At 39.8% G+C, this 12,249-nt stretch overlaps 1 protein-coding gene across 2 annotated transcripts in view; it reads left to right on the top strand.

The window, feature by feature from the left end:
• crhr1 (corticotropin releasing hormone receptor 1) overlaps positions 1 to 12,249 on the top strand; it is a 117,553-nt gene that overhangs the window by 75,521 nt on the left and 29,783 nt on the right. Inside the window, exon 3 of one of the 2 annotated variants that reach the window (XM_008113400.2) lies at positions 1,412 to 1,531. In XM_008113400.2, the coding sequence (XP_008111607.1) occupies positions 1,412 to 1,531 (120 nt within the window). Of the gene's footprint in view, positions 1 to 1,411; positions 1,532 to 12,249 lie in introns of those variants that run through there. The other variant, XM_008113401.3, reaches the window with a different exon arrangement.

Genomic DNA, 12,249 nt, shown 5'->3' with positions numbered 1-12,249 from the left:
ATAGGTTATTGGGCACTGTTCTGAGATTAAATTGTTGTTTTATATGCTATTGGTTTTACTTTTTGTATTGTACTGTGTGTTTATTTCATGCATTGTTTTAGGCACTTTGTGTGACATGTAAGCCGCCTGAGTCCCTTTGGGGAGATGGAGGCAGGGCACAAAAATAACGTCGTAGTAGTAGTAGTAGTAGTAGTAGTAGTAGTTGTTGTTGTTGTTATTTTACAGTCATTTTTTGTACTTATTCTGATGGGGATTTCCTATGTTTTATGCCATTCTCTTAGCCCCAAGGAACAAGTACAGTGACTGAATGAGTTAATTAAAATATGCATGTGTATATCACCTGTCAATTTATGGCGACTTCATTAATTCCGCAGGCAAGAAATTCTGAGGGATAGTTTTGTCAGTTCTTTCCTCTAGAACAGGCATGGGCAACCTTAGGCCCTCCAGATGTTTTTGACTTCAACTCCCACAATTCCTAATAGCCTACTGGCTATTAGGAATTGTGGAAGTTGAAGTCTAAAACACCTGGAGATACAAGGTTTGCCCATGCCTGCTCCAGAGTATTGCTTACAACACCTGGTATTTTTTGGTGGCCCTCCAGTCAATTATTAGCTTCTGAGATCAGATAGGATCTGATGCTTATAGTTAGCCCCCCCCCCCCCATATCTACAAATTCTGTGTCCATGGATTCATGTACAATTTGACAATATCCCACCCCCTCCCAAAAAAACCCACCAAAGCTTGAATTTAGCATTGTATAGAAGGGAAACCATTTAATCATACTATTGTATATAAGGGACTTGAGCATCCACTGATGTCCTGGAAATAAATCACAACAGATACCAAGGGCCCAATGTATATTATAATGTTAATGGAAACACCTTTCAGGAGACAAATGGGTCACATGAGTTACATCTCAGAATAGTTTTAAAGAAGTAACTTTCTAAGCTTTGGAAAAAGGAGTGAGTGATCAACAGTGGTCTTCACAAAGATCAATCTCAGAAGGATGAAAAAATGTATTAGTGTAGTTTAAGGAATTTTTGTCAACTTGACCTAAAAGTCTACCTTTGAACATATTCAAATTTCAATTTTAAAAGATCAGTATATATTAAATAACATTTGTTTCAGCTCCCATTTTTATATATTGAATAATACATAATTACAGTATTGTTAACAGCTTTTCCTTAGGTGCTTCTGACAAAAAAAAAATCAAAATGGACAAGACATTTGCTTTTGTTCTGTGCTCATTAAATAAGTTCTGCCTTCCTACACCTAAGCTCCTTTTGCAGGGCAATACAACCAATTTCCTGTCATTAAAGTTTTCAGTATTTCCGGATGGTGGTGACTTTGCAAGATAGAGAATTCCAGTCTTGCTATTTTTGTTCATTCTTCTCTGATTCCTTTTCCGCAGGTCCCCAGTGCAATGCTTTAGTGGACCTGATTGGGACATGTTGGCCTCGTAGCGTGGCAGGGCAGCTGGTGGCACGTCCCTGCCCTGAATATTTCTTTGGAGTGCGATACAACACCACAAGTAAGTCAAATGAAGGGCGAGGGGAACCGTCTGCAGCAGCCATAAGCCGAACATTCATGCAAATTAAAATAAACTAGGTTCAAGAATTATTTTTGGAGGAAGGGGTTCTTATGGCCTGAGATGGTCAGTAGACTGTTAGGAATTGTGGGAGTTGAAATCCAAAACACCTGGAGAGCCAAAGTTTGCCCATCCCTGCAACTGCTCCTGCTAAACCAGGACAGTTCTTGGGGGCCCTGCACACCTAACCCTTGTGAAAGTAAAAAGCCTACTGTATATAAGTGTGTCCTAGTTGTGATTCCAAGCAATCTTTGCTTAGCTGTTGAACTGCATTTATAGATTCTAGTGTTAAAGGCTGTTAGTTTTGTTATGTGTTTATTGTTTATTCATGGTATAACAGTTAATGATCAGATCAAGATGTAATAGATAAAATAACAGTGCAATAAAGTACAATACAATATTAAACAAAGAACTGGCATCATTAAACATAACATATTTGCAGTATAGTAATGTAAAACAAAGCTTGAAACAGTGATATCTATAATATTAAGCAATCCATGTTGGCAAGCTGTTGCTGTCACACAAAAATGGAATACCTTGGCTATGATCTCAGGAAACTGTTTATGTGCATCTTTTATCTACGTCATAAATTTTGAACTTGGGAACTGGGCCAGATTCAGTTTGTATCGAAATGAAGAGATTTGTGTGTTCATTTGTCAAATGGTAGTGGAGATCATACAGTGGCTTCTGCTAGCATGGATTCAAGTTATGTACATTATGTGGGTCTTCTCCTTAACAGAGATGCTATCTTCCAACCAAGTTGTCATGCTCTATGCCCTACCAAGACTGTAAAAGATGTAGCCAGTAGAAGTGTAGCCATTTCAATTCCTGTGCTTATTACCGTAATGGGGTCTTTTTGTCCATACACACTTGTTATCACTAACAAATATGATTGCTTGTGTTTTGGATGGAAGAAAAAGACAATTCAAGTTGAATTTGTTGTTGAAGGCTTTCACAGCCAGAATCACTGGGTTGCTGTGAGTTTTCCAGGCTGTATGGCCATGTTCCAGAAGCATTATCTCCTGAGGATGCCTGCCATAGCTGTGGATGAAATGTCAGGAGAGAATGCTTGTGGAACATGGCCATACAGCCTGGAAAACCAGCAGCAACTAAGTTTAATTCCTCCCTTCTCCAGTTTCTGACAATTCCAACCAACTTCCTTCTCTGGAAATATAAATTCACATACACACACACAAAATAATAATAATAATAATAATACTTTATTTATAGCCCACCCTATCTCTCCAAGGGAACTCAGGCATCCAATGAATGGCATGACAAAACTTTGGATTCTTTGCACTTTAGAAATAATGAGAGATGTGATCCAGAAAATGTTCTTGTAAAATCTTTCTCGGAGAAGGGGGAAGAATTAGCACATAACTAGTTAAATTTAGTGATTTATTTCCGTGCTCTGGATTGCCCGAGCAACAATACATTTGAAACTGCATGTGATGTCCTGCCAATAGCCTCTAGATACACATTTGATTCTGTCAACAGATCCCTGTATTAAAGTGTGTTTTTAATAACTAGATGATCTCTTGATTACGGTATGTGGTTTAATTGTAATTTTAGACATATTAATATATTATGAAATGTAGTCTTAATAAGTGGCAGAGGAGGAATATTACACTGTGTAACACAATTTTTGTTCCTGAGTTTAAAATGTCATTTTCTAATTGATTCTGTCATAAAAACATTGAAAACGTTTATTAAATTGCAAAAAAAAAAAAAAAAGGTTTTTGCGGGACATTCTGCAGCACATTTTATTACCATTTTTCAATGAATATCTCAAGTCTCAACCAAATTCAACATAGTTTGTGGCATCCACAAAAACGACGTTTCTGAAGTGTCACAACTACTTTCAAAGTGTGTACCGCACAGTTAAACAGAAATAACACTTTCAAACCAGGAACAGATGCTTTCCAAATTTTGTTTGACAACTATAGGATTGGAAAGAACCTCAAAGGCCATCTAGTCCAGCTCTATGTCAGGCAAGAACACACAGATTAAGCCCCTCATGCAACCTCTGTTTACAAATCTCCAATGAAATAAAATTCACTTGTCTGATCATAGGTTTTCACGGCAAAAGATGTTCAAAAAGGGTTTGCCATGCCTCATTCTGCACAGTACTAACAAGTTTTAGCAGTGAAGCCCTTGCCATTGTCTCTGAGAGATCTTCCATCAGTATCACCGCCCACTACTGATGATGCAATTGTTTGGCACAGGACATATCTATATTGTAGAATTAATGTTTCATGCCATGCTCTGTCATGCCTCAGTGTTATGGAATCATAGGAGTTATAGTTAGGTGAGGCATCTGGTTCTTTGGCAGAGAAGGCTAAAGACCTTGTAAAACTACAATTGCCATGACACAGCATTGAGTCAGAGCAGTTAAAGTGGTGTCAAACTATATTAACTCTACAATGTACACGCACCACCTATCTGGCTCTTCAGCAAAAGCCTGCCTGACATGGGAAAGCCTACCAGTAGCATCGTCTTTTGCTTTACATGAGCATACAGCCCCATTATTTCAGAACAGTAAGGTACTCTATAGTATGTCACAAGTTCAAGTACTGACTCATGTGCTTCTCACTAAGATAAAGGCAAAGGTTTCCCCTGGCATCAAGTCTAGTTGTGTCCAACTCTGAGGGTTGGTGCTCATCTCAATTTCTATGTTGAAGAGCCAGCGTTGTCCGTAGACACCTCCAAGGTCATGTGACCAGCATGACTGCATGGAGCGCTGTTACCTTCCTGCCGGAGTGGTACCAATTGATCTACTCACATTTGCATGTTTTCAAACTGTTAGGTTGGCAGAAGCTGAGGCTAACAGCGGGCGCTCACCTCGCTCCCCGAATTTAAACCGCCAATCTTTTGGTCAGCAAGTTCAACAGCTCAGCGGTTTAACCCACTGTGTCACAAGTTCAAGTACTGACTCATGTACTTCTCACTGCTTCTCCTTAATTTGTTGTGGATGTTGCAGGAAGAGAGTATATTTTCTACCGCAATCCAGCTATAGAATGTTTTGTTTTAAAAATAACTTTAAAGAAGGAATGGGAATCATACAGACTTCCAAATATTCATGTACTTCATCTCCAAGCAGCCACAGTCAACATAGCCAACGGTAAAAGATCATGAGAGTTGGCAGTCCAATAACATTTGGTGATCCTCATAATTCCGAGACCTGCTTTCTAGTTACTATTTGAAAAGTTACTGTTTTATAATCAGGTAAAGAGCTGATTAAACATTGTAACCATGTTGGTAACTAACTGCTTCTAGGGACCCTGTGACATTTAAAAATAAACTTTCCAGATTCTGATTTTGGGGACAGCCATCCCAATGTGGATTTGTGAACAATGATTTGAAGGTATAATTTAGCAGTCCCTCAGCAGGAGGGCAAATCACTCTTTAATGTATAATTTAGAAATCTGAAGGTTTAAACAATATGAAATTATAGAAAATTTTTCAGTTGTGTGGAGCTATAATAGAAGTGCATTAGGTTTGAAGCAGGGCTTGGAAAATGTATGAAAGGCATTTTGAGAATTGCATGGCTTCATGGTGGCATAATGGAATGAAGCAATGTGTCATTTCCTCCACTTCTTCCTTCCACATATGATTTTGTGGTCATTTTCCTTTCTCTCTCTCTCTCTCTCTCTCTCTCTCTGGAGCAATGGGTTCTTACAAGAGAGAACTAGAATTTGAGTGTTACAGAAATAAATCTAATTAGATATTGCTTGAAATGTCTTACTCTTGCACTCAAAGTCTGATTGATTTACTCAGGAATTCTCACACTTTGCATGATGGGAAGTCATGTCCATTGTACTGGATTTACACTGCTGTATAATCCGGTTTTTAAATCCAGAATGTCTGCTTTGAATTGGATTATATGAGTCTACACTGTCATATAATCCAATTCAAGGCAGATAATCTGGATCCAGAAACTGGTTTATATGGCAGTACAGATGGAGCCAGGGTCACCTGCGAATTTATAGCAACCCAATGAATATATTAGCATTTTCTTAGGCAAGAAATACCCATTATTTTCTCTGAGGCTAGATCTACACTGCTATATAATCCAGATTATCAATTTTGAACTGGATTATATGAGTCTACACTGCCATATAATCCAGTTCAAAGCAGATAATCTGAATTTTATTTGGCAATGTAGGTGGTGCCTAAGGGCCCTTCCCAGAATACCATATAATCCAGAATATCAAGGCAAATATTATACAATATGTGCTTTGAACTGGGTTATCTGAATCCACGCTGCAATATAATCTATATATATAAAAGAGTGATGGCATCAGGGCAGCGGACAAAACAACAAAACTACAGGCCCCCCAACCTCGAAATTTGACAACACAACCCATCATCCACGGCTCTAGGTTGATACAAAAAAAGAAAAAGAAAAAGAAAGTCCTAATTAGAGGGAAAGGAATAATTGTTTTTATCCAATTGCTGCCAGTTAGAGGGCTAAGCTCCACCCACTTGATCCAACCTACTCAGTCCAGGGCACTGGCACAGTTAGGCCTCAGGCCTCTTCCACACAGCCTATAAGATAGATTATCTGATTTGAACTGGATTATATGGCAGTGTAGACTCAAGGCCCTTCCACACAGCTATATTACCCATTTAGAATCTTATATTATCTGCTTTGAACTGGATTATCTTGAGTTCACACTGCCAGATAATTCACTTCAGTGTGCATTTTATACAGCTGTGTAGAAGGGCCAGTTCTAGGCAGATAATATAAAATTACAAATACAGTAGAGTCTCACTTATCCAACATAAACGGGCTGGCAGAATGTTGGATAAGCGAATATGTTGGATAATAAGGAGGCATTAAGCAAAAACCTATTAAACATCAAATTAGGTTATGATTTTACAAATTAAGCACCAAAACATCATGTTACACAACAAATTTGGCAGAAAAAGTAGTTCTATACGCAGTAATGCTATGTAGTAATGACTGTATTTATGAATTTAGCACCAAAATATCACAATATATTGAAAACATTGACTCCAAAAATGCGTTGGATAATCCAGAAAGTTGGATAAGCGAGGCTTGTATAAGTGAGACTCTACTGTATACAGTAGAGTCTCACTAATCCAACATAAACAGTGTCCTCTATCCTCACCACTTTCAGAGTACACACACAACCAAATACATACTAAACATAAAGACAACCATACAACAGACATTCAATACCACCACTACCTCAACAATTTCTCACCAACACCACCAGACAACGCCACAGCAACGCGTGGCCGGGCACAGCTAGTCCAATATAAAAGCAGCCGTGGGTTTTGTGGTACTTGAAGACTCTGTACTATCTTTCATGGGCTTTATATACCACTTCATAAGATACATAGTAGTCCCCTAAATAAATGGAGGAATGTCCAATAATGCTTCTACTTGAAGCAAATAAGAACACCTACTCACATCAAGACTTGGTATACCATCATTAACACCAGGATATTTTGACACAAGAAGTAGAAAATCTCATGAGCATGTCTCTCATCCCTGGCAGGGGAAAAATACCAAATTAAAACTTAAATTAACAATTTGCTTCCTATTCATGACACCAAGGGTCGATTCTAGCTGACTTCCTGACTAATGTTAGGCTGTTGAGTGTGGATGTAGCTGTAGAAGAAGCAGGAGTATTTGTTTCAGTGAGGTTGAGGTGTCACAGCATGATGCCCTTAAATTCAGTGCCTTCATGTTTGAAAAGCTGGTAGCAGAGTACGGCATGCACAATAGAGTCCTGTGGTTGTTTACTATGGCATGACTGGAGCTCCCTTTAGTTTCCTTTGGCATTCAGCAGAACAGTTTGCTTGAATATATTTCTTACCACAAGGAAAAAGAAGGGGAAATACTCTGCTTTACTTTTTTGGTCAAAGCCAGGCTGATATAGACAAGTTCTATTGTTGCACCTAAATGCTGTGATTGTTGTCCATTGTAATACTTGTAAAGATATCAGAATAATGAATCTGCAAATCCTCACCTCAATAAAATCCCTCAAAAGATGGAGAAAGTATGAGCTTCGTAAAATGTTCTTTCTGAAACCTATGGCCACAGGAGATTTTATCTAATGGTGAGAAATAAGCTGTTTTGTTATCTATTTCTCATGAGATTTTTTTCCCTCAAAGCCTTTTATGAGTTTGGGTCAAGATGTGTTCTATTTCATTCAGAGCATTTTCAAACTGCAGGATCACAGCACTTTAACTGTCACAGCAATATCCTATGGAAACCTGGGATTTGAGTTTTAGGGAGAGATATTGGGAATTTTATGCCAGAGATCTCATCAAATGACACATCTCAGCACTCCATAAATTGTAGCCATTTTACTTAAAGTGGAATTATAATACAATAATAATGGTCCTAAGGACCCAAAAGGCACCAATCCTCTCTGATCTTGAAAGGGTCAGCTTTGGTTATCATTTATATAGGAGCTCTCAAACGAATACTGCTCAGATGAATACCAGGTGATGTATTTCAGAGGAAGGAATTGGCAAAAACACTTCTGAGGCTGGCTCTACACTGCCATATAATCCAGTTTCTGAATGCATGTTATCTGTTTTGAATTGGATTATATGAATCTACAGTTGGATGGGAAAATATGCTACTAGCATAGATGTCCAGTTAAAAAGAATACACATTGCTGATGCATTGGAACAGAGGTTTATAACACCATAATAAGGTGAAAACCTAGCAGAGGGTTTAAATGCATCCAAGGATCAATGGAAACCCAGGGGACAGGAGTGAGAGAGAAATGCTTGAGAAAGTACCAGCTTTGAAGTAGCCGCACAAATAGATAACTCTGTTACTGAGCTAAAGCAAATTCATAAATAAATCGTTCTTGTATGCCACATAAGAATCACTGATCTTTGCTACTATTGATATGGGAACACAATGGAAGCAGGGTATTGGCCTTTTAAAATGATTATTCAGGGTGCTGAGACAGCATTTGTGTAGCTGGAAAATCTGCTTTCAAAGAACCCTGTTTCTTTAATCCATATTTCTCCCCAGAATGGTTCCCTGCACAGCTGTGTAGCTCCAAGGGTACATTTTCAGAGGATGTTGCCAATTATGCGGGCAATTTAGAGCAGGTAAACAATGAGCACAGGAAGTATGCAATTTCTGATCTCCAAATTTCTAGCTCCTAAAGTGATTTTGTGCATTTTTTGGGAAAAGAAGTCACTCTCTAGAATAAGCATTGAGAAATAATACAGTTTCTCTGGCTAGTGGCCTGGCTTGTGGAGAACTGACTCATAGACCAGGGCATTTAGAGATTAGCAAACTGGAAGATACTTGTGTACTATTATAACCAGACACATACACACACACACACACACATTTAACTGTATTCTTCTGAAATCGCCTTCTCTGATTTAGCAAAGTTGGCTTCTTGCTCAGTGTTTCTCATCTATCAGTTCCCAACTTGTCAATTGTTCCAGAGTCATTAACACACAGTGAGAAGGGAAGGTTGCAATGTTCATGTTTTCTTGAGGATGTCTCTCTGTGTGTATTTTTCCAGCTTTTTAATACAGGTGTTTCCTGTTTCCCTTTACTGTAACCTGCTAGGGACAGCCTAAGTCCCAAGTTTATGAGAGAAGTAGTATCCACTGAAGCTTTTACAGGTCAAGTGACCAGTTAAAAATTAAGGACCTCATCAGACACACAGAGAACAGAGTCCAAGGAGCCCATCACACAATTCTGGACAACTTCCGGTGGGATTCTGTGAGGCTTAGTTTTGAAAATGGAGAGAAGCAGAGCTCAGAGTACCCCTGGAGGGGTCGTGTAACACGTTAAGAAGTAATGGAGAAAGATGGATCTGAATGGGGAAACGACATGAGAAGACAGAAGACAGATCCTGACAGGAGAAAACAGAGCCTGACAGTTCCCTGAGCAGTCACCTGCTATTCCCCCACTTTACCTCTAATGAGATCCTAAGCCAAGGAATGTTCCTTGTCCATCTGCTTGGAGGAGGCAGCAACTCAGCCTCTTTGGATTTTGAAAGACAATTGTCTCTTTCTCAAGCCTGAAAAGGCTTAAAGTTCATCAGGAGAGGCCATTCTCCCAATGCTGTCACCCTCACATGGTTATCGAAAATGCTGCATGTTGTTGCTGAGCATGAGGAACCCAGCGCCCCACACCCCACATTGCCTGGCTCCAGTTGAGGGTGATCCTCTGGGGAGAGCATGGACTGTGCGGCTTCCCTCCATTGATTTTAATGGCAACATGGGAAGTTTCTCATGTTGCCGCGGTGGCATGCACTAGCTCCACCCTACTTCACCCATGGAGCCCCGCCGGTGTCATTTGATGGGTGAAATAGGTCAGAGCTGGTGCATGCCATCAAAATCCACCCTTTATGATGAGGTTGACAGAAACACATGGTGGAGATATAAGACAAGGACTCCTTGATAGACACTCCAAGGCTGTGAAACAAGAAAAAACCTACTGTATTCTCATAGTTGTCTACTCCTATCCTTTCCAACATTTTGGGAAAGAGCAGTGGCATAATATTGAAATACAGAGATGTATAGCCTGCCATGTGTCTCTCAATGTAGCTTTCTACCCATTCCCTCCCATGTGATTTTTCATTATCAAGGTTGAAGGAAGATTCAATATCCAGTCCAGTTTGCTTTTGTACAAGGGAATAATGTAGAAGGAGCCATCTTGTCCTTCCACCTAGGCAGCAAAATATCTTAGGCTGACTCTTATTGTCTGTTCGGAGTATATCTTAGGATTGCCAGAGTAAAAACTGGAGAGTACTCTTGTCCCTCTAATGGAGATGAAAAATAGGGAATTTCAGCGGGGGTTATCTAGTCTTGTGACAACCAACATCTACTGATTTTCCATTTTCTGTATAACAATTGAAGATGGAGCAATCTCCAAACTTCTTCCTGACAATCCTAGTCTGTGCATTTCAGTAGGCTTACTTTTGCTGAAATAACTAAGGCTTCTGTCTGACTTGACAGCTTAGATTTCAAATGCTCAGGTGGGGATAACAATGTGGCTTCTAAGAAGATAAAGGAGCTGGAAAAACCCACTCTGAGGATTCCTTGCCTAAGAAAACCCTATGAAAAATTCATTGGGTCACTATAAGTCGACAAGCGACTTGATGGCACAGACACTCACAAACAGAGGTGATGAAACCATAATGTGAAGGGGAAATGATCCTGTCACACCATTTCAAAAGGTCTTAGCTTTTCTCTCTTCTCTCCTTTCTTCTGTCAAGAACGGACAGCTGTAGCATAGCCCAGCTAGCTCATTTCCTTTGGGGTGAAGCCAGTAAGACTTGGATTGTGGCTTGCCGGGGCCACTCCCATCTCTGTTATCGCAGCCTGCAGAATGCTGAGGAAAATGAAATGTGTCAAGAATTTAATCTGTGGAGGAAAAGGCCACTAATGCTGGGAGAAAAGTGCAAACTGAAGACGCTATGAAAAGTAAAGGATCATTCATGCAAAATCCATGAAAGGGGGAGGCGAAGAGAGAAAGAGAGATATTTTTTTTTCTGTGCTATTTTCTTTTCCCATCCCAACTGAGGCAAGCACCAGAATTATGTTTCACAGGATTGTAACATAAACAGGGTCAATGCTAAGTATTTTGTTGCCAGCAGCAAAAGACACACTGACTTCATCGCCTTTTCCATATTCAAAAGGTGACAGGGCTAGCCAGTTGAAACTTCTTCAAAACCAATAATGGACAGCATCCTTCATGGGGCAGGCCAATTAGCACATTGTTCTCCTCACTGATGTCTTACTGAGATCTCTCGACATCTGTCCTCTGAAGCAACTGCCTCAGTCTATCTAATGGAGTGGTTCTCAATCTGTGAGTCCCCAGATGTTTTGGCCTTCAACTCCCAGAAATCCTAACAGCTGGTAAACTGGCTGGGATTTCTGGGAGTTGTAGGCCAAAACACCTGGGGACCCACAAATCGAGAACCACTGATGGAATGGCATTACCAGTTCTATCCATTAGGCTTGTATTTTTATTTGCAGCGTATTACATATCCCACTTCATTCCAGTTCAAGACTTTAACTCTGCTCACTCAACCAGGAGGGAGGAAGCTCCTTTGAAGAGAGCTTCATTGAATTGCATTGCTATGTTACTGAGAAGAATTCAACTCTCTTGTGGCAAAATATGAAAAGTTCTTTTTCAAACTTCATGCAGCTGCATTGTCCTTAAAGTTCTCTTGTATTATTTTATTACATAACACAGCTTTATCAATAAGACTTATTAATGCAGTTTTATTTATTTATTTATTTACAGCATTTATATTCCGCCCTTCTCGCCCCGAAGGGGATTCAGGGCGGATCACATTACACATATAGGCAAACATTCAATGCCTTTTAACATAGAACAAAGACAAACAAACATAGGCTCCAAGCCGGGCCTCAAACTCATGACCTCCTGGTCAGAGTGATTCATTGCAGTGATTGATTGCAGCTGCTCTCCAGCCTGCACCACAGCCCGAGCCCAAGTTTTCCTCAACTTGGTGCCCACCAGCTGACCAGAAAGCTTTTTTGGATCGTAATGCAAGGAATCTGCAGACCACCATGGCTAGTGGTCCTGCTTGTGCAGAAATTTTGAGAGTCCTACTCCCTAGAAGTAACTTTAATTAGTTTGGAATGAATTGTAATTTTTTGTTGCTTCTCTC

Source organism: Anolis carolinensis, chromosome 6, assembly GCF_035594765.1.
Source record: "Anolis carolinensis isolate JA03-04 chromosome 6, rAnoCar3.1.pri, whole genome shotgun sequence".
In the NCBI taxonomy this organism is placed as follows: Eukaryota; Metazoa; Chordata; class Lepidosauria; order Squamata; family Dactyloidae; genus Anolis; species Anolis carolinensis.
This window is presented reverse-complemented; position numbering and strand designations above follow the sequence as displayed.